A 22,973-nucleotide genomic window follows, 5' to 3' on the forward strand; every position below is an offset into this window, starting at 1 on the left:
AAAATAGAACTGTTTAAAATTCAATTCAAAAATTATATAAATACAAGGTCATTGTATTGTCTTTTTAAAACAGTTTGTTTAAACTGATAGTTATGTTTATCTCTTTTCATTTCTACGTCCCTATTTTGTCAATTAGATTATAAGCAAGTCACGTCATTTCTTATTCCAAAGCTTTACAAAACCTCCTTTGAGGCGTTGTGAAAGAAATGTTATTGCATTATTAGATTACTTCTTACAAGTTTGTTTTGGTAAGTCTCTGATCACCAGAGGATGCTATACATGTAGATAAACAGCTTGTGACTACCTCTTTTAATGTATTTTTCCTTGGGATAGCTTTTAAAGACCATGCAAGTACTCAAATTAATTCAAAAGGAACCTGTTAAGGGAGGATGAAAAATAAAGTAAGGGAAAAGTACAAATGGAATAGATTTATTTGTTGTTCTGAAGAGAGATATTAGAATTTTCACAATTTGTTTGGCTCTTTGGGAGAGTAAAACGTTATTTGGTTAAATATTTTATTGCCTTAAGAAAAATAGGCTACTCCTAGGAGCCAAACCACCTTCGCAGGAATGCAAAAAAAACTGATATTTTCTGCCCTTACGAACCGTTTATAGCTAAAAAAATAAGAAAGTACTAAGTACTATGCATATGAAAAATAGAAAGTTATTGGTGATCAGTGGAAAAAGAGATTTCTACTTTAACTTCCCGCTAGTGACCGGAAACTTCCACTATATTCATTCTTGCTGATTGGCTAAAGCAACTTTTATAACTTTCACTGTTTAAATTTTTAAAACCAACCCCCTGTAGGTTTGACAGATTTGATGCCTTTTTAATGAAATTTTTGTTGTTTGTTGACATTAATCAGGACATTAACACGCTTATCATTAGCTTATATTTACACGTGTGGTTTGCTGCGCTCTTGAACCTTGCAACGTATCTTCAGCATGATGAAAATGCACACAATAGGAAAAGAATAGAATGTAATTTCAAATCAAAAAGTTACATTTATAGCCGGGTCACCCTCATAACCCTGACTATTCATGGAAGGGGAAGCAATAATTGCTATTCAAGTCTTAACACAACTTACTCGGGTTTTTTTGCCTAAATAAAATCAGTTTCTTGTCGCCCTGCAACCTTTTATCGTACGCACGTTACATTTTTTGATGAGGAAATGTCCGTTTCCTCTGACTCTAACAGTATTTTGTTCCTAGCCTTAAATGTAGATCGATAACAAGAACCAAGCAAAAAACACGCATAAGCATTTGAGGGCTGTTTTAGCTCCCACATGTCTCACCAAACGTACAATCCATACAACAGTTGAACACGTTAGCACAATAGGTACCATAAACTAAAGCTATTTATTCGAATAAATTCTTTTTTGGAGAAAATAAGTTAAAAAGAACTTGTAGAATTAAAACTCTAAAATATCAAAGTTCCTTTTTTTCTGTAAGTAGCATACTGTAAGTTCGTAATATGTAATATGTAAATTGTAATGCGTAGATACGTACTCCGTAGACTCTGTTTTTGTAACTGTAGTGTAAGATTAATTGTAATTGCTGTAATTGTTCAAGCAAAGAAAAAACATTAACTCACCGCTTGGTAGTAAAAGTTGAAGCAGCAAAATAATGTATAGCTTAATGTCCATCATGACACTGAGAGCTTGAAAAGACTAACGCGTTTCACGATTGTGACGTTTTTTCAGTTAAAGAAATTGACAACTAATGGTAATTTCATTATGTCAAAAGATCTCATTGTTGCCTTCAAAATACATTTCTAAACCTCTTAACGACAAACCGAGTTGTTAAGGAAGTCTAAAGTAGAATGAACAAGTCTTTATTCGTAGATATAACTTGCAGTTGTTAAATTCAAAAGTAAAGGCGAAATAAATGTCTTATATTTTCTGGCCATGTTTTTGTCAATATACTCCAGTGTTCATGAAGGTACCCCAGGTGCAAGTCAACTACTGAGCACTACTCAACACTGAATAAAACAAAATGTGACAGCGACTTTCCAATGAATCAACGTGTGAACTGATAATAGGTGCAGTCACATCAAAGCATTAACCATAGACTCCTCCTCGGGTTATTAGTCTTTAGTTTAATGGCGCCAGGCCTAACTGTAGCCAGAGGTTCCAGTCGAATTCAAATCACACCGATGCCTTTCCAATTGTTTTTAGTTCTCAACAGCCTTTGCATGACATCATACTTAAATGTTCCGTAGATGTTGCTCGCGACAGCCCTAAAATTTAGGGATCTGGGAAATGCATGCTAACATGACTGACCGGAGAAGGTTGAAAGGCTGTTTGTTGTTCTTGTTTCTTATTTCTGTCGTCGAAAATTAAGAAATATATGGTCAAACGTTTTTAGAATATTACAAGGGATACATCTGATGTTTTCGAATTATGTTAATGTTTCTTTGCATTCTATTGTCTCTTTTTCTCACCGCGCCTTTTTTCAGGCTTGGTTATGTTGTTCATAGTGACGTTCATAATTGTGCATGATATCGTTATTGCTCGACTTCATTCTGATTGGTGCTTGTTTCTAATCTAAGGTTTAATCTATGCACCATGCTTGAGTGTAACTTAGTTAGTTAATCTTGTTTTGGATCATCGAAGCATGAAGCAGTTCATGTTGCTTCACAGGACAAATTAAAGAAATCAGCAAGTGAATAAATGACTGTTCCCTCAGCAAAGGCAAAGTACAAAGACCAGAATCAGTTTTACTCATAATGTATTTCATGGTCTGAGAATGTCTTTGAAACATAAGATTTTGTGCTGTAGTAAAAATTGCTCTTTAAAGTGAACCATTAATTTGTAAAAATAGAAGGCAGCCAGCCAAATACAAGAAAATCAAGAAGAGATGCAGATCTTTGGCTGGACAAGTACAAACCAAAGTCAGAGGTAACATCAAGTGAACTTTATAGCTAATATGAATAAAGTAACGGCAACCTTGTTCAGCGAGTCGGCTCTCCTCTTTGCCTCCCAGGGAGCATAAAGAGGAGAGGCCCTTGGAACAAGGTGGACGTAATGATACATGTGGCTGGTAGTGTTTATGGACACCCCACAGTCCTCTTCCCGTTTTCCTCTAGGTCATCATCTTAATTTTCTGTTGCAAAGTGTTTTCGAATTCAACTTTTCCATACAGACAGAGCTTTCAGTTCACAAGAAAAAAGTGGCGGAAGTTCGTAGCTGGTTTCTCGTTCATTTTACATGTAATCAAGTACGAAATTAGTCACTTAGACTTGAGATTATTTTTATTCCCGTTAGTGGATAAAACCATGCACATGTACGTAACAAGTAACTTTTTCTACAACTTTCATTTTGTGCTTGAGCAGAGAGAAATGAGGGACTGGGGAGAGTGCAGTAATGAGTAATGTGGGGAATTGAAGGAACACGAAATAGCTACAGTATGAAGGCATTTCCATAATTATATTTGATGAGAGACGGCTGTAAAACCGCAAGAGATCTGTTTAGAGGTAAACATGGCTTCATTTAAGCTCAAGTCTGGTGGTGGACCTAGGGTTTATATTTATGTAATCATTCCAGATTAGAGACCGCTGGAACTGCAAAACCCAATGGATTCACAGAGTTATCAACCGCAATATCCATGAACAGTTAAATTCTGCTTTGGTACATATTTACGTTTTGTTATTATTTTTTGTTTTCTTGCAAAATTAATTACTACTTGCTGAAAATGGTGAAAATTTAATAAGCGCCCAGCCTCGAATAAGTTCCCACTCTCAAAGTCCAAAAATGTAATAAGTTCCCAGGGTGCTTAAGGTCATTCCTCACATTTGCACTGCGCATCCTTACTGCGCATAATTTATGGCGTCATTAGCGCGCGCTCGTGCACGCAAACATTGAAAACATGACGGATTTGCCTTGATATTGAGCTCTGTCAGTTGAAAAATGGCTCTAGCTCACCAACGAGCACGGGCATCCCAGTTTTTTTTCCAGTCATTGTAATCAACTAATCATAAGCTTTGCGTGAGAAAAGACTCATCTAATTTCTATTGCTGAAAATTGAATAAATAAGAAAAATAGCAGGTACACTGTGGTCTTTTCTATTTTGCAGTCGGTAACCACGTCAAGAAATTTGGTTCAAATTTCTAATCAAGGATTTACCTTTCTGTCTGAATCAAACTTAAAACGTTTATCTGTGTCCGACACAATGTATTGACTCTAGTTTAATGCGTGTTTTTATGAGTCCGAGCTCACAAAGATGTTACAATTACTGGGAATGCGTTCTTATAATAAGCATTAAATAATGCCAAAATGGGGCATTTTCAATGCCTCACTGCTCCTTAATGAGTATGGGCACCCCCGTTTTTTATTTCAAAATTGAAGTTATCATATGACAAATATTCAGTGGACAAAGTTTGAACAAAAATCTATTGTCACTTTCATTTCAGAGGAATTACCTTAATCGAATAAATACGGTATGCATATGAATAATTATTCACGCAACACAATTGTATGCAGGTACACTGAGAAATTGTTACCCCAACAACTATCCTGAGAGAAATTCTACTCTCTAATCAGTTGATTTCAAAAGTTTTGAAAAGTAGCCTTCTGCAACTACTTAGTGTAATTAAATGTTGTTGTGCACATTTATTTAGCATTTTTGAAACCTTGTTCTGAATGATGCATTTTAGGTCATCATTCGACATCTATAGTCCAACTAACAGAGATTCTTCCATATTTGGCCATCACTGATGTACCACTTAGAACACCAGGAGGGTGACCAAGATGTAAATTCTCTCTAGTCAGTGTTGCTAGGAAACCTGGATGCTGTATGTCCAGGTTAATGGCTTTACTTGCCTTCCAACCTTCTCCTGAGGGCCATGATTAAAACATGACCAGAAAATATAAGGCATTTACTTCGCCTTTAGTTTTGAATTTAATAACAGCAACTTATGTTTATGGATAAAGACTTGTTCATTCTACTTCAAACTTCCTTAACAACTCGGTTTGCTGTTCATAGATTTAGAAATGTATTTTGACGGCACGAATCAGATCTTTTGACCAACCACGTTCCCAGGCCTTTTACCTTTGAAATCGGGAGGGAAAAGCCCTGGGAAGGAGGTTGATCTTTTGACATGATTAAATTACCATTAGGTGTCGATTTCTATAAAGAAAGCGTCATGTTCGTGAAACGCGTTACGCTCCTCAAGATCTCACTGCCATAATGAATTTCAAGCTACACGTTATTTTGCTGCTTCAACTTTTACTACCAAGTGGTAGGTAGAAAGGAACTGATTTTTCAGAGTTTTAATTCTACAAGTATTTTTAACTTATTTTCTCCAAAAAAAGAAAAAAATTATTCAGATAAATCGCTTTAGTCTACAGCATATTGTCCTACTGTTGTCTTATGTCGTATGGATTATCAAGTTTGGTGAGATAAATGGAGGCTAAAACAGCTCCCAAATGTTTATCTGTGTTTTACGCTTGTTTTGTTTTCGTTCTTGTTATCGATCCATATGTAAGATCAGAGACAAAATACTGCTAGAGATAGAGGAAAGGTATTTTTTTTCTCATCAAAAATGTGACGATAAAAAGGTTGCAGGGTGACAAAATATTGATTTTATTTAGGCAAAAAAGAAGCTGTAAGTTGTGTTAAAACTTGAATAGCAAATATTGCTTCCGCTTCGCAAGAGACTAGTCGGGCTTATGAGCGTAACCTGGCTATGAATATAACTTTTCGACTTGAAATAACATTGTATTGTTTTCCTATTATATGCATTTTCGTCATGCTGAAGATACGTTGCAAGGTTCAAGAGCACAGCAAACCACACGTGTAAACATAACCTAATGATAAGCGAGTTACAATCATGATTAATGTCAACAAACTGAACAAAAATTTTATTAAAACCCGTCAGACCTGTCAAACCGCAACGGGTTGTGTGTTTTAAAAATTTAAACATTTATTGTAACATTTGCTTTAATTAATTAACAAAGATGAATATCTTGGATGACGTGGACAAAATCTGTTGTTACTAACTGGAAGTTCTCAGTAAAAGTAATTTTTCTACTGGCCACGAATAACTTTCTACTCTACATGCTACTTGTAAGTAATGTCCTTTCTTTCTTACTTTTTAGCCTTTAACCGTTTGTAAGAATATCCATGTTCTTTGCATTATTGTGAAGGTTGTTTTGCTTCAAGGAGTATCCTATTTTTCTTTACGCAATAAAATAATTAACCAAATAGAGCCAAAGAAATTGTAAAAATTCCAATATCTTAACTTGAAAAAGACATATGTGTCAACTCCATTTATATTTTTCCCTAACTTGATGTTTCATTTAACACGTTCCTTTTGAATCAATTTGAATATTTGCTCGTTCCTTAAAAGCTAGCGCTATCTCGAGGAAAAATAAATAAAGGGAGGTAGTCGTAAGCTCTGGCGATCAGTGACATACCAAAACAAAATTGTACGAAGTGCTCTGTGATAACAGGTTTTTGGACCGCTTAAGTTGTTATACTTGTTACAACAATCCAGAGTCAAACACGCTTGCAGCGACGGAGTTTGTCAGACTCCTAGAGGTTTCGATATCTGTTACAGCAAAACAAACCAACGGGAAGACAGAGAATACGCAGTATCTTGGGTTCAACAGTAAAGTTTAATCCAACAACGCAGTCAGAGCGTAAAACATAACCAATACGGGATAGTGGTATCCGGCGTCCCACCACCGTGGGCGTAACCGAAGAACAATTCACAAAACACCTGTATTTATGCTAGACTCTAAACAACTGATCTAATCTTTCGTTTAGTAATCCTAAACCGCTATTGGCTGCCAATGAGCTCATTTTTGTTCTAGGCTATTCCATCATAGGTAGTCAGTTATCCCGCTCGTAAATATTAACTACTTACAACTTCAGGTAGTTCTCACTACAAGGTGTTACACGATGACACAGATAGACAGGTGGCTACCATGGTTATTGGACTTTCACTTAACTGCTAACTGTTGGCTTTTTTATGGTTACGAATATCGGCAAATTCTTCTCTCACAGCTCTAATAATGCAATAACATTTCTTTCACATCGCTTCAAAGGAGGTTTTGTGAAGCTTTGGAATATAAAATGCTGTGCTTACAATCTTATTGACCCAACATACAGTTTCAAAGGAAACGCATTTAATATAATTATCATTTTAACACAAACTGCTTTAAAAAGACAATGTAATGACCATGTATTTAGATAATTTGTGTTTTGTAAATTTCAGTTTCATAAATAGGGCTATTTAAAATAGTTCTATTTCAACTGTAATAGCCATTTTCACGGTTACCTTTGCTCATTTGCATTACAATAAAATCTAGCATGTATGTGGGGCAATTTCGGGCTATTTTGTAGTTTCAGCCAGAAATTGTCTCGCATCCACGTTGGATTGCATTGTCATGCAAATGAGAAAAATTAACCGTGAAAAGGGCTATTGGTATAGGTTATCATAAGGTTTCGAGTTCAATTTGGAATTAATTTGCACGAGTAAGTTTTTCAAAGAGCTGAAATTGCAAGAGCCGCTTCGGCGAGTACAATTTCAGCTTTTTGAAAAACTCACAAGTGCTAATTAATTCCAAAATGAACGAGAAAAACCATATGATTACTTGAAAAAATTCGCGTGGAGGAAATGCCGGAAGATCTTTCTTGAAGCCATTTTTTCTCATTCCAGAAAAGTTTTTTCAAAGTCATCATTTTATGTGATATCATTGGCTTAGAAAATTTCCTATTTTGTTTCAGCCAATCGCAATCTAGAATTACGATGTGTAATTTGCACTGGTGTTACACTTTTTGCACTGGTCTTACACTTGAACTGCACTGCTCTCAGCCAATCAGAATCGAGTATTTTTTCATGTATATTACTACCGTAGTAAGGAATCTTTATTTTTATACATACACGACGAAAAAAAGCTTTTAGCTTTTTTGTTTTTAAATGAATTAATTCTTATTAATATTAGTATTCAAGGTGGGCGTTTTTGTATGAAGACCGTTTCTTAAAATGTCTTAATTCGACGATGCAACAGGAACCTGAAGACTGTCACGCGAACAGTACTTATTCTTGCATTTCACTGGATTTTTACTTTAGATTGGTTTTTTTTACTTTAATTTTGTTAAGAAGCAAATAAATATAAGCGATACTCAAATTAAAGCTGCTAATCGACATAAAACTAATAACCATTAGCTATCGTTCTGGAATTATAAAGACCTTTTGTGTCCAATATTTTTCTTTTTTATTTCCCTTTATAATACAGATGGGACCCTGCGCGCCCTCTGATTGGTCAAAAGTCCATGTTTTATCAAAGTATAAAACATAGAAAAGGGTGTTTTATCGTTTTGCGCGTGTGAAATCTATATCATAAAGCAAATGATAACACTCTCGGCCGGAGACGTAATTTCAGACGGCCAGGGAAGGCGATAAAACACCACACATGAGTCGATTAACGTTTCATTTAACTTTGTTGGGATATTCAGACCGAGATGTAATTTAGATATGCAATTTTCAGCGCTTTATTCATAACTCTCATAGATTCTGTTCGTTTCATATAAACAATTGTTAACCACGAACACATAGCGTGGTTCGCCTGTGATCAGACACTTTTAGGAGAGGGGAATATTTTTTGAATAAAAAAAGGTTAAAAGCAGGCTAAGAGGCACCTGTTACTATACGTTAGGAACTCCATTACCAATTTACTACAGTAGGAAAATATCCCCCCCCCCCTACCCACTGCAGAAAACAAGGGATTTCTTGCCCTATTGATTTGTACTTGCCTAGTCTCATTGCTATAAAGTGGTAGGTCTCTTGCACATTCTAACCCCGTCTTTATTTCTTCTTGTTTGTTTGTTGTTTTTTTTTCTTTTCCAGACTATGCCGATGGAGGTATGTACTCTGAATAATAAGAAAATCTCAAATTTTCATCTCCAATCTGCTTTCATAGTCCTTAACATTACCCTCACAACTAGGCTATATTTTGATCGTTATCTATACTAGGGATATTTCAATGTACCAACAATTGGATTGCATGAATCGAGAAGTTCTAGGATGAAAATGAAGAGATGTCATGTAGTATGCTATTTTCAAAATTGAGAATTACAGTACATTTTCGTACGTGTACAGTATTAAAACTACAAAGCTTAGTCAATGTTAATTCAACTAATTTTTAAGTACTTCGTCAGAATGAGCAGTTAATACGAAAAGCGATTGCTATTTTTGGCTCCCTGACCACTCGAAATGTCTAATGAACTGGTAAATGCTGAAAACTATATCAATTTAACAATAGATGCGCTAGTCTGCTGTAAAGAGTTGTAGTTGGGTTAAATTTATCGAGAACAGATCAAATTCAAGGAAAATACGACATCCTTTGGTTGTCATAGTTGAAAGCTCCTTCAACCCATTGCAATTTTACCCAACAGCCTGAGTGAAATCGGTTTTCTAGCCATATCAGTAGACCTAAGCTTCGTACTACAGTACAGCAAATACAATCGAGTTTATGCCAAAAAGATTTATTTGATAGAAAAAAGGGCGCTTTGCTTAGTTATGGTTCTATTGCACTTCACGTTTGTTAACACTTTCAGGTTGTCAAGAAGAAGCCCTGGGAATGGAAAATGGGAAAATCCCCGACTCTGCCATCAAAGCTAACTACGAGGTAAATGCAATACATATTTATACTTGTACACTCTTTCACGACATATCAGTCAGGTTAGCTCAAGGTACCGTTAGTTGTTTTTACCGTACCCAAATTTGGTTTATTATTTTGACGCGATTGTGATTCTTCTCCAGTAATGGTGTGTCAGTAGTTACTGGTCACGTCTCGTAGTCTTGAAATCTGCCTCTTTAGCTTTCTCCACCGGTGAATTTGGAGAAACGATGGTCGGATTCTATTGCTTTTGAACGGTTTTAAAGCCGATTTCCAGCAGCAGCTACTGCTATTGAACAGTATTTTCATGTGGCACTGATTATTATGACGCATAGGAGTCTTGCTATGAAGACAACAACAACATCTTTATTTTCTCAATACAAATATAAATATTGTAACATTTTTGTATATTTAATATATGTAGCATGTATTGGTTAAGGTAACTGTTGTAATCTTATTTTAATGAAACTGGAGCCTTAATGAACCGTTAGGTTTTCAAGTTAGCCTCCAGCCTAATAATGTCTAAACGTTGAATAGAAGAGATGAAGGAAGAATTTACAAATTACACTTTAGGTTAAGGCGGCTCAAAACAGTTTCCAACACTTAGATTTTGATAGATCGTTATAACCACTCTTTATCAGTTGATGCTGCAATCATGGTATCAAAAAACTGCCCAATCATTGGTGAACACATTGTTATCATTTTCGTTACACAATAGGTTACCATAGCAACTGTATTACAAACTAAAAACTTATAATTCGAAAACGGCCAGGTAAATTTTTTTTTTTTATTTTATCAACTTTTGATAAGCTTGATAATATAAGACGCAACTTTTGGCAAAGTTTAAAAAAATTCTGTAGGTAGGGCTTAGAACCACCCATCCAAATCTAGAGTGCTGGAAATTATTTTGAGCCACCTTAAGGTAGAGCAAAAAACAAAATATACATATAAAAGAACACTCAGACTTAAGAAAGAAAACCAGGGTTACCGATGCTGAGAGGTACATTCATATGGTGCTCTTCAAAGTAAAGAGTTTCAGTGCGAGGTAGCTCAATTCCCTTAATAAGGGAACAAAAGTAATCAAACAATAAATTTATGAATCAACATCTTGTATTTGCAGTATAGTGTGGCTCAGGGAGCTACCAATGCTAGGCTTAATCACAGGCCAGGGAACGGCAAAACAAGCGCATGGTCAACTTTGGACCAGAAACAAGGACAATGGATTCAGGTGGATCTTGGTGACATCGCAAAGGTGACCAAGATTGCAACTCAGGGCTGGGCAGAATTAAATGAGTGGGTAACTGAATACAAGGTGTCTTATAGCTATGATGGCGGTTATTTTGAGTTTTACAAGAACGGTCAATATGGCTCTGACAAGGTAAGTTGAGACCAAAATACTAAAGTTAAAGTCATACAGTAATTCAATTTTTCGTTCGTTTGTTTGTTTGTTTGTTTTCGTTTAATCCTTTGGAGATTAAACTATCATATTAACTGAAGAAAAAGAAGGTTTACGTTAGGCCAAGTTCTACATAAAGGCCGGCTTTTATCCCGAGTAGAGACTAGGAGTACTTCTTCTCCTCCAGCGGATGAAATGCTAGTCCTTCGAAGAGATATCCCACCTCATCTTAGCGTTAAGTTCACCGGTATCCATTTATAGTACACTTGGGCGAAGAGATACTGTTGAAGAACACATCGCAATTATCCAGCCCATTGCAAGAACCCGGAACGCTCGATTCGATCTCGAGCGCCTTACAATGTGGCTAAATCCACAAACGTTGTTTTATTTGGCATTTGTTAGATAGACTCTCAATATCACATTGTCCAGTTATTTCGATCTCCTTGAAATCGGGCACCCTGATCGTGGTCGTCCGCTTTAGGTCTTTCAAGGTAACAAGGACCGAAGGAGCATTGATATCAACATACTGGATCCACCAATCTATACCCGCTACATCCGAGTTCAACCGGTATCGTATCACGAGTGGATGTCACTAAGAATGGAGTTGTATGGGTGTCGTTCAGGTAGGGAGATGTTACCAGTAAATGCTTCTGTTATATAATCAACGTATCTTTTCAGATACTATTGAGCTAAGATAATGACTACGTCGACGCCAACAACGAGGCCTCGTAAAAACAGATATATATTTATTCATTGAAAATCTTTATTATTTAGATCTGTTCAGTCGCCGATTGGTCTCAAAACCCACCCAAACTCGATATGTAACGCCAGTGATCATTTTCAAAAGAAAATGCGAAAAATTAGACGTGGAAGCTCACGTTCACTAAAATAGGCAAAACTCTGTCATCTCAAGTGAAATGTACAAAGATTTATACTGCACGTGTACAGTCATTGTTTTCCTCATTAAACCTTTTGTTTGGAGGCGTTGTTAGTAGCTTAAACTCCAAACCGGGACGTTGGATTTGATCTAATGATGGGCCATCTAAGCAGTCTAAGGAAGAATCTTTGTACTGTAACAATTGTGCAGTAAGTTGGCAATAGATAGTCAGCAGTTTGCATAACTGATAAACTACATGCATGTACGTCAGCCACTTCTAAAATTAAACAAACTACAAATAAAAATCACTATTTCTCCTTCAGGTTTTCCCACCCCGCCGCCCCCTGCTTGCCAGGAAGGATTAGGTCTGGAAAATTACGCTATTTCAGATTCCTCAATAACTGCTTCAAGCTATGAAGCTCCGGGTAAAACTTTATATATACCGGGCAATGGAAGACTTAATTTCAGGCGTAAGCCTGGACACTATGGAGCTTGGGCAGCTGGTAATCTACGAGACGATAGTTGGTTTCAGGTGAATTTTGGGCGTTTCGTTAAAGTGACGATAGTTTCCACTCAAGGAAGAGAGGATGGTTCAGAATGGGTGAAAAAGTATCGTCTGACTTACAGTGATGACGGAAAATCTTTCCGTGACTACCTGGAAGACGGTTCTGTCAAGGTAATTTTTCCTCAATCTAAAACTCAATATTTTTTTGTGTGTGTTGTTTTGTTTTAATCAAGAGAGGATTAAAAGCAAGGGAGTAAGTCCCCCGTATAGACCTTGCTTCCAAGGTAATTCCTCAAGTTATTTTTAGAACACTCCTGGTTTCCAAAATTACAGGAAGGTCCAGAAATAGCCAATCACATCGAGGATTATATTCGCGTGGAAAGCGCTAGCCCAAACCGTTTTACATGCATTTTCATCCTCCATTAAATCATCCACGCAACACCTGTAGTGTCTAACCGCCAAACCGCCCATCCGGTGGTTTAAAGGTCTAAACTTAACTTGAGAGTGATTACAATGGTAATAAAGCCTACTTTAAGGTATTATGATAGGTTGATTGACAGTGTTTGGAAAACGTGCTCTTACGCTGACGCTTTGAAAGAAAACCCCATCAACTTACACATTTTCTGAGGACTTAATAGTTATAGAATATAAACATGTCTTTGAAGTTTTCAAAAAAATGTATTGTCACAGTGATATTAAAAGAAATACCCAGAAACACTGCTTCGCTTAAACTGGTTCGCTTCCGCGCGTGAATTATCGGAGCGGTGCGATTAACATCGGAAATGTCTCAGACATCACCCTCAAAAAGGGTGTCGGCGATTTTCTCGATGTGATTTGGTTTTTTTCTACACACTCCAACAGTTTGATATTTTCAATGCGACTGTTTTCTTCTACTAAAAAGGCCATAACTTTGAAACGAAGGCGAAATTAAACAAAGCCCGTCACCCTTTTCCGAAGCAGGTATCCAGGAACATACATGCTGCTTTTCAGCCAATTCTATCGGAAGACGCGCGTAAACGAACTAAAAATGTTTATCCTAATATACAGTTTTATTTTATCGAGAAAAAGACGAAAAATCTTTTATGAGATTGGTATGATGAGGTGTTAAAAATCCCCTCCGCACTGACAGATGTCGGCATGGGTCAGTATACCATAACAATGGCTCATGATAACTTGAAATAAACAAACGTCCACAATTCTGGCGCGGAAACCCGTCGCAGTGAAATCCTCCGAGAAGCGACAACTGCCAAGAGCTTTACACAGGTTGGTATTTAGCCTTCCATGAATTATTTTACTCACAACAGAAGATTTCGTCGGCGTTATTGGTATTTTGTCGCTTAAGTTTAGGTTTCTTTGTTCTCCAGACATTTTTTGAAACCATGCCTTGTTAAGCCAAAAGAGGAAATCTCGAGGTTTATATCTGCGCTTGACTCTCTCGTTGTGGAAGTTTCGCAATCGCGTCCGTTCTCCAGCAATAGACCTTTTTCGCTTGGGCAGTTTGTTGTCCCATTATAGACCACGTGATATTCTCTAGAGAATTGTTCTTTTATCCATCTAAAAATTATTTTTTCATATATACGCGACTATTTGAAAATTTGAAAGGAAGAATTCTCAAGAGTATCATCACATGGTCTGAAATGGGGCAACAAACCGCCCAGTCGAAAACGGTCTATTTCGTGTGACTTGTTCTTGTTGTTTGTCCTTGAGCCTCTTAGCGAGACAAGTGTCCTCGAGTTCCTTTAACCATTTTTCTTGGTTACAGTGCGACCCACAGTCACTCAGAGCTAACGATCTTGTTCGACGCTGACAAGTTTCCACCAAATTTTCACCTCTTCGGCTTCTTCCAAGACGAAAATGGGCAAAAAATGTTCTTGCGTTTTCGTCCTGACATAAAGAAAATTTGACAAGAACGAAAGCTAACTAGCGATGAAACAACCCAGATCGAGAACAGTTTGCGTGAACAGATGAAATATCATCACATCGCATTTCGCATTATACGTGACAACTGGCGGTGAGTTTTAATTATAGGTGTCAACGCGCCGTAAGGGGTTAGTAAGGTTCAAAAAATAATTTTTCTCTTTATCTTAAGAAAGTACAAAAGCTTTTTTCCCCCATTCTTTTTGCAAAATGTTTCTTTCAGTTTCCTCGATTTGAACATTAAAAAAGATTTTTCGCAATTTTTGTAAAAATTCACCTACCATGATACCTTAACTCTCTGTTACTCTTCATCCACTCTTGGTTGTAATTTGTTTATATTCCGCGCGTGCTATTGTGTCGTTTTAGTCAATTATGTCATGTTGGTCATCAAGAAAGCCATATTCTTTTTTCTCTTTAAGGAATTTGTAGGGAATAAGGATCGATTCTCAATTGTGAGTCACAAGCTAAAGAATCCTATTATTGCACGCTACATCCGAATCAATCCATTGGAATACCATCTCTGGATTTCATTGAGGGCTGATTTCTATGGTTGTAAATCAGGTACGGAGCTGTCAACGTCGAAATAGTAGCAAAGGGAGCTGCTGTGGCTGTATTAGTGGCAGCATCAGCTACATTAGCGGTAGCTGTAGCCAGTGGTTGCTTTGCTGGTCGGGGTAGTAGTAGAGGTAGTGTTCGTGGTTGTGGTGGTGATAGGGGTCGCGGTTGCAGTAGACGGCAGCGTTAGCCGGCTGCGCTAACCGGCAGCGCTAGCCGGCAGCTCTAGCCGGCAGCGCTAGCCGGCAGCTCTAGCCGGCAGCGCTAGCCGGCAGCGCTGGCCGACAGCAAAAGTCGCAACAAATATCAACTCGCACATATTACTAACAGCGGACTTTTTATGTAATGTTTGTACTTTAATCCTGAAGAGACTTCCTCACACTAGTTTCTTTTTCATTTATTATTTCCGTCGCAATGAAGTTTTATATTTATCTGTATTTTTTACATCAACAGTTCACTGATACATATACTCTTAGAAAAAGGTCCTACGAAAATACGTGCGCTGATTGGTTAAAAATCGTGTTTCCATAACTCGATAGAAACACAGAACTAGCATGAGCTGTTGACGTAATGATGGCGCGAGCATAGAGAATTTACATTTTGATAATCAAAGTTAACAAGTTTTTTTTATTTTTTTCTTCGCGATGTTTTCTAAAAGAAATAGAAAGCATGTTCTCCGTGTTTCTATCGAGTTATAGAAACACGAGTGGAAGTTTGGGAGAACGAGAAATGCTGTGGGAACAAGCCGCAGAAACGCGGTACATGTTTTCCATTTCTTAAATAAAAGAACTATTTAACAAGTAGATTATGAGCTCGAGATTTCTAGCTGATGAGGCCGAAGGCCGAATCAACTATCGCCTCATAGTAATAGAGAGCGAATGATCTATGTTTTAGTACTATTCTAAGTGAAATTTCCTTAAAATAACGATTCCAATTATTTCTGGTATTAGTATTAAACTTCACGCTTTAGAGAATTCGCGCGGACTGAATTAATTGTCAATTTGACATTTGCAGTTGTGTAAGTCCGGTTATCAAGTTTTTTAAAAATTTTCGAGCTTTTCTAATCCAAGAAACCGTAAATGCCCTCCTCTTAGCTTTCTCAGGAATTTTATTTACTCGTTTATTTCTAAATGTTCTTTCAAAACGTCGGACAAACGAGGACACGTTACGATTCAATTTTGTGGACCAGACCAAGCCACTGCATTCTAATGGCTGATACTGTTCAATGGCTCAGCAGCCAATCAAATAACATTATTTGCATAATTAGTATACTAGTAGAAATCTACTGAAAAAAATACATCATACATTTTTAGGAGAGGGGGATACTTTTGAATAAAAAAAGGTTAAAGTCAGGCTAAGAGGCACCTGTTAGTATCATTACATTAGGAAAAAATCCAAAACGGAAAATAGGGGATTTCTTGTATTGATTTTTACTTGTCTAGTCTCATTGTTATAATTAAAGGTGTAGGTCTCTTGCACATTGTAACCCCGTTTTTTTTCTTCTTCTCCAGGAAATGCGGATAAAGGTATGTACTCTGAAAAATAAGAAAGTCTCAAATTTTCATCACCAGTCTGCTTTCATAGTCCTTAACATTACCCATACAACTAGCCTATATAATTTGATCGTGATCTATGCTAGGGATATTTGAATGTACAAATAATTGGATTGCATGCATCGAGAAGTTGTAGGATGAAACTTAAGAGTTTTAATTTATTCTGCTATTTTCAAAATTAAGAATTACATGCACTTCACTGATTTTCGTACGTGTACAGTATTAAAACTACAAAGCTTAGTCAATGTTAACTCAATCAATTTATTAAGTACCTCGTCAGAATGTGCAGCCAATACGAAAAGCGACTGCTATTTTGGAACTTCCAAATGACCACTCAAAATGTCTAATGAGCTAGTAAAGGTCAAAAAATATATCAGTTTAACATAAAATGCGCTAGTCTGCTATAAAGTGTTATAGTTAACTTAAATTTATTGAGAACGGAAATTTAAGGCAAATAAGTACGGCATCCATTGGTTGTCATACAGTCAAACCTCCCGTAGGCGACCACCCAAAATGTCGAGCCTAGGTGGTCGTTTACGGGAGGTGGTCGCTTACGAGAGCTTAGACCATACTGCGTCAAAATTTTGCCTCATTAGCATATGGTAATTGCAGAGACTTACCCCATGTTTTAAATGATTTATTCGTTGGAAAAGTTAATTTCGAGAAAGATTCTGATTCTTCCCATCAAGACATTTCCGTCCCCTGTACTATCCAGGAACCCGACAATGTTACAATACCTTATTCTCCAGTTTCCGCTCTATTATCTGTTAAGTGGTAGTTTACGGGAGGTTAAAAACAAAAGACAATTTCAAACTTTTAGCTCTAAAAGTGGCCGCGGTCGCTTACGAGAGCTGGTCGCCTACAAGAGGTTCCAAATATAGTGATTCGACTTGGAAACTTTTGGTATTGTGGAAAACTGTTCGCTGAGTAGAGGTGGTCGCTTACGAGAGGTGGTCGCAACCGGAGGTTCGACTGTAGTTAAAAGACCCCCCAAGCTACAGCTTTTTTACCTAAAGGCCTGAGTTAAATCGGTTTTGTAGCCTTATCAATAGACCTAAGTTTCGTACTGCAGCACTGCAAATACTCATGAATTTCTGCCAAAAAGATTCATTTTATATAAAAAAGAAGGTGTTTTGCTTAGTTATGGGTTCTATTACACTTCACTTTTGTTAATACTTTCAGGTTGCCAAGAAGAAGCCCTCGGAATGGAAAATGGGGAAATCCCCAACTCTGACATCAAAGCTAACTACGAGGTAAATGCAGTACATTTTTAGCGAAACTCCGGCGGCCCGAATGGCCGCCAAGCGGAGCCCCATACCCATATAGGAAAGAGCAAGAAACCCATGAATTGATTTTCTCATGGTTATCATGGCTAGCGGTATTGCTCGTGGGCGCGTACGCACGACGACGACGACGGAGTCGCGCAAGATGGCGGCCATACTCCAGCTTAAAGGTTGACAGAAACACACAGCCTTGATTTATAGCCTCCTTCTTTGATATTGGACATCCATGTTATGGTCAATTGACACCTGTCAAATCAAGGTATCCGCTGACCGGTATTACGTGACCATATCGTGAGCTCAAGTTCAGAGCTCATCGAGGTCACGTGCTTTTAAAAGTTGACGGCAACCCAAACGCTGGTTTTCTATTGGATCGTGGGCTCATGTCTGAATAACTTGTTGTAAACGGGGCCGGGTTGCTCGGAAGCCGGTGAACGCTAACCCAGGTTTAAAATTAACAGAAGTATACGCAATTCTTTTATACACATGCTTTTCACTGCTTTTGTTTAGTGTATTTTGAGATTATTCGAACTCAAAACAGAAGGCCAAACAATATACAGAAAACCTCGCTGCAAAGTTACAAAATTCAAATCAAAGTTCTCGCTTAAACTGGGTTATCTTGATCGGGCTTTGAACAGCCCGGCCCAGGAGCCCCGCTTTTAGGCTTGAGTAATTCTATACATTATACTTGTGCAGTATACTCTTTCACGACATATCAGGCGGGTTAGCTCAAGGTACCGTTGGTTGTTTTTACCGTACTCAAATTTGGTTTATTATTTTGATGCGATTGTGATTCTTGTCCAGTAATAGTGTGTCAGTAGTTACTGGTCACGTCTCGTAGTCTTGAAATCTGCCATTTTTGCTTTCTCCGTCGGTGAATTTCGAGAAACGATCGTCAGCTTCTAACGCTTTTGAACGGTTTTGAAGCCGATTTCCAGCAGCAGCTATTGCTATTGAACAGTACTTTCATGTGGTACTGATTATTATGCTGCATAGGGTTCTTTCTATAAAGACAACAACAACATCTTTATTTTCTCAATACAGATATAAATATTATAACATTTTTGTGTATTTAATATATGTAGCATGTATCGGTTAAGGTAACTGTTTTAATCTTATTTTAATGAAAATGGAGGCTTAATGAACCGTTAGGTTTTCAAGTTAGCCTCCAGCCTAGTAGAGTCTAAATGTTGGGTAGTAGAGATGAAGGAAGAATTTACAAATTACATTTTAGATTAAGGTAGAGCAAAAAACAAAACATACATATAAAAAAACCGCCAGACTTAAGAAAGAAAAACAAGTTTAGGGGTGCTGAGAGGTGCATTCGTATGGTGCTCTTGAAAGTAAAGAGCTTCAGTGCGAAGTAGCTCAATTCCCTTAATAAGAGGACAAGGGCAATCAAACAAGAAATTTATGAATCGACGTCTTATATTTGCAGCATAGTGTAGCTCGAGGGGCTACCAATGCCAGGCTTAATCACAGGCCAGGGAAAGGCAAAGCAGGCGCATGGTCAACTTCGTTCCTGGAACAAGGACAATGGATTCAGGTGGATCTTGGTGACATTACAATAGTGACCAAGATCGGAACTCAGGGCCGAGCAGAAGTATATGAGTGGGTGACTGAATACAAGGTGTCTTATAGCTATGATGGCGGTTATTTTGAGTTTTACAAGAACGGTCAATATGGCTCTGACAGAGTAAGTTGAAACTAAAACACTAAAGTTAAAGTCATACAGTAATTCACTTTTTCGTCTCTTTGTTTGTTTGTTTGTTTGTTTTCGTTTTATCCTTTGGAAATTGAACTTTCACGTTAACTGAAGGAAAAGAAAGTTTACGTTGGGCCAATTAAATTGTACATAAAGGGCGTAGTTTGTCAAGACTGGCGACTAGAAGTATTTCTTCTCCCCCAGTGGAAGGGAGCCCAGTCCTTCGAAGGGATATCCCACCGCACCCCAGCATTAAGTTCACCGGCATCCATTTATACACCTCGGCGAAGAGTGATATTGCCTGAGAACACATCGCAATTACCCAGCCCAGGGCAAGAACCCAGATCGCTCCATTCCATCTCCAACGCCGTACAATGAGGCTAACTCCACAAACGTTTTATTTGACCTTTGTTAGATAAGCTCTCAATATCGTATTGTCCAGTCACTTCGTTCTCCTTGAAATCAGACACCCTGATCGTGGTCGTCCGCTTTTGCTAAACGCTTTGTTGACACTTGCCATTACGTACACGTGTCTGTTGTTATCACTTTAGGTCTTTCAAGGTAACAGTGACCGAGACAGCGTTCATATCAACATACTGGATCCACCAATCTATGCCCGCTACATCCGAGTTCAACCGGTATCGTATCGTGGATGGATGTCACTAAGAATGGAGTTGTATGGGTGTCGTTCAGGTAGGGAGATGTTACCAGTGAATGCTTCTGTTATATATTAATCAACGTATCTTTTCTGATACTAGGGAGCTAACATAATGACTACGTCGACAACGAGGCCTTGTAAAGCAGAAATATATTTATCCATTGAATATCTTTATTATCTAGATCTGTTCAGTCGCCGATTGGTTCCAAGACCAACCCAAACTTGATATGTAACGCCAGTGATCATTTTCAAAAGAAAATGCGAAAAATTAGCCGTCGAGGCTCACGTTCACCAAAATAGGCAAAACTTTGTTATCTCAAGAGAAATATACAAAGATTTATACCGCACGTGTACAGCCATTGTTTTCCTCATTAAACCTTTTGTTTGGTGGCGTTGTTAGTTGCTTAAACTCCAAACCGGGACGTTGCATTTGATTTAATGATGGGCCATCTAAGCAGTCTAAGGAAGAATCACCCTGCCATAACAATTGTGCAGTAAGTTGGCAATAGCTAGTCAGCAGTTTGTATAACTGATATATTACATTAGGGGCATCCAATGACCGTTTTCTCTCACTGCTACATGCATGTACATAAGTCACTTCTAAAATAAAACAAACTACAAATAAAAATCACCATTTGTCCTTCAGGTTTTCCTACCCCACTACCCCCCGCTTGTCAGGAAGGATTAGGTCTGGAAAATTACGCTATTTCAGATTCCTCAATAACTGCTTCAAGCTATGAAGCTCCGGGTAAAACTTTATATATACCGGGCAATGGAAGACTTAATTTCAGGCGTAAGCCTGGACACTATGGAGCTTGGGCAGCTGGTAATCTACGAGACGACAGTTGGTTTCAGGTGAATTTTGGGCGTTTCGTTAAAGTGACGATAGTTTCCACTCAAGGAAGAGACGATGATTTCGAATGGGTGAAAAAGTATCGTCTGACGTACAGTTATGACGGAAAATCTTTCCGTGACTACCTGGAAGACGGTTCTGTCAAGGTAATTTTTCTTCAATCTAAAACCCAATAGTTTTTTTGTGAGTTGTTTTGTTTTGATCAAGAGAGAAGTTAAAGCAAGAGAGTAAGTTCCCCATATAGACCTCGCTCTCAAGGTAATTCCTCAAGTTATTTTTAGCACACTCCTGGTTTTCAAACCTACAGTAGAGTCCTGAAATAGCCAATCATATCGAGAATCATATCGAGGATTATATTCACTTGGAAAGCCCTAGCCGTTTTACATGTATTTTCATCCTCCATTAAATCATCGACGTAACAGCTGTTGTGTCTAACCGCCAAAGAATTGGGTACTAGGTCTAAAATTAACTTGAGAGTGATTTCAATGGTAAAGCCCACTTTAACTCCCTTACCCTTCATCCACTCTTGGTTGTAATCTGTTTATATTCCGCGCGTTCTATTGTGTCGTTTTAGTCAATTATTTCATGTTGTTAATCAAGAACGCCGTACTCTTTTGTTTTCTTTAAGGAATTTGAGGGGAATAAGGATCGATTCTCAATTGTGAGTCACAACCTAACGACTCCTATTATTGCACGCTACATCCGAATCAATCCATTGAAATACCATGTCTGGATTTCATTGAGGGCTGATTTCTATGGTTGTAAATCAGGTACGGAGCTGTCATCATCGAAAAGTAACAAAGGAAGCTGGTGTAGCTATATCAGTAGCAGCATTAGTAACGTTAGCAGTAGCTGCAGCGGTCGTGGCAGTAATTGCGGTAGTAGTCGGGGTAGTGGTTGTGGTAATTTTCGTGGTTGTGGTGGTGATACGGTTGCACTTGCAGCAGCCGGCTGCGTTAGCCAGCAGCGCTAGCCAGCAGTAGTAGCAAGCAGCAGTAGCCAGCAGTGGTTGCTGGTAACGGTAGCTAGTAGTGGTAGCCGGCAGCGGCACCAGCAGCAGCACTGATGGGGATGGTGGCAGTAGCAGTAGTGGTAGTGGTAGTGGTTTGCAGTAGTGGTAGTGGTGGTGGTTGTGATTGCGGTTGGGGTAGCAGTAGCAGTAGTGTTAGCAGTAGCAGTAGTGACCGTGGCAGAGGTAACGGGTGCATCAGCCACATTGGTAGTGGCAGCGGCAGTGGCAGCGGCAGTGGCAGTGGCAGTGGCAGTGGCAGCAGTAGAGGTAGTGGTGGTGAGGTTGGTGGTGATGGTGATGGGGATGGTGGTGGTAGTGCTGGCAGTAGCAGTAACAACAGTGGTAGTGGTGGTGGTGGTGGTGGTGGTGGTATTGGTAGTGGTAGTAGTTGTGGTAGTGGTTGTGAGAGTGGTTGTGGTTACGGTAGTGTTGGCGCTAGCGCTAGCCGTAAGCGGAGCAGTAACCGTAGCGGTAGTGGTAGTTGTAGTGGTCTTAGTAGTGGCAGTGGTTGTGGTGGCAGTAGTGGTAGCAGAAGCGATAGCTGTAGCCGTATCGTTAGTGGTAGTGGTAGAAGTAGAGTTAGTGGTAGTCGAAGTCGTAGTGATGTGGTGGTGGCAGTGGCAGTGGCAGCGGCAGTGGCAGCGGCAGTGGCAGCGGCAGTGGCAGCGGCAGTGGCAGCGGCAGTGGCAGCGGCAGTGGCAGCGGCAGTGGCAGCGGCAGTGGCAGCGGCAGTGGCAGCGGCAGTGGCAGTGGCAGTGGCAGTGGCAGTGGCAGGTGGTGGTGGTGGTGGTGGTGGTGGTAGTGGTAGTGGTAGTGGTAGTGATAATGATAGTGGTAGTGGTAGTGGTAGTGGTAGTGATAGTGGTAGTGATAGTGGTAGTGGTAGTGGTAGTGGTAGTGGTAGTGGTAGTGGTAGTGGTAGTGGTAGTGGTAGTGGTAGTGGTAGTGGTAGTGGTAGTGGTAGTGGTTGTGGCAGTGTTAGTGATAGTGGTAGTGGTTGTCGCAGTGGTAATGGTAATAGTAGTGTTAGTGGGGTG

The 22,973-nt window shown here is 38.7% G+C and overlaps 1 protein-coding gene across 4 annotated transcripts in view; it reads left to right on the forward strand.

The window, feature by feature from the left end:
• The first annotated feature begins 4,929 nt into the window (after positions 1 to 4,929).
• LOC110044517 (SCO-spondin-like) overlaps positions 4,930 to 22,973 on the forward strand; it is a 43,404-nt gene continuing 25,360 nt past the window's right edge. Inside the window, exons 1-13 of one of the 4 annotated variants that reach the window (XM_089289738.1) lie at positions 4,930 to 5,238; positions 8,854 to 8,868; positions 9,564 to 9,634; positions 10,746 to 11,003; positions 11,503 to 11,644; positions 12,222 to 12,574; positions 14,740 to 14,881; positions 16,387 to 16,401; positions 17,611 to 17,681; positions 19,147 to 19,404; positions 19,965 to 20,106; positions 20,718 to 21,070; positions 21,553 to 21,694. In XM_089289738.1, coding sequence (XP_089145864.1) covers positions 5,187 to 5,238; positions 8,854 to 8,868; positions 9,564 to 9,634; positions 10,746 to 11,003; positions 11,503 to 11,644; positions 12,222 to 12,574; positions 14,740 to 14,881; positions 16,387 to 16,401; positions 17,611 to 17,681; positions 19,147 to 19,404; positions 19,965 to 20,106; positions 20,718 to 21,070; positions 21,553 to 21,694 — 2,014 coding nt within the window. In that variant the 5' untranslated portion in view covers positions 4,930 to 5,186. The remainder of the gene's footprint in view (positions 5,239 to 8,853; positions 8,869 to 9,563; positions 9,635 to 10,745; positions 11,004 to 11,502; positions 11,645 to 12,221; positions 12,575 to 14,739; positions 14,882 to 16,386; positions 16,402 to 17,610; positions 17,682 to 19,146; positions 19,405 to 19,964; positions 20,107 to 20,717; positions 21,071 to 21,552; positions 21,695 to 22,973) is intronic. The other 3 variants (XM_089289737.1, XM_089289735.1, XM_089289736.1) reach the window with 3 other exon arrangements.

This window comes from Orbicella faveolata, unplaced genomic scaffold, assembly GCF_042242905.1.
Source record: "Orbicella faveolata isolate gen_17 unplaced genomic scaffold, um_ofav_v1 contig_2, whole genome shotgun sequence".
NCBI lineage: Eukaryota > Metazoa > Cnidaria > Anthozoa > Scleractinia > Merulinidae > Orbicella > Orbicella faveolata.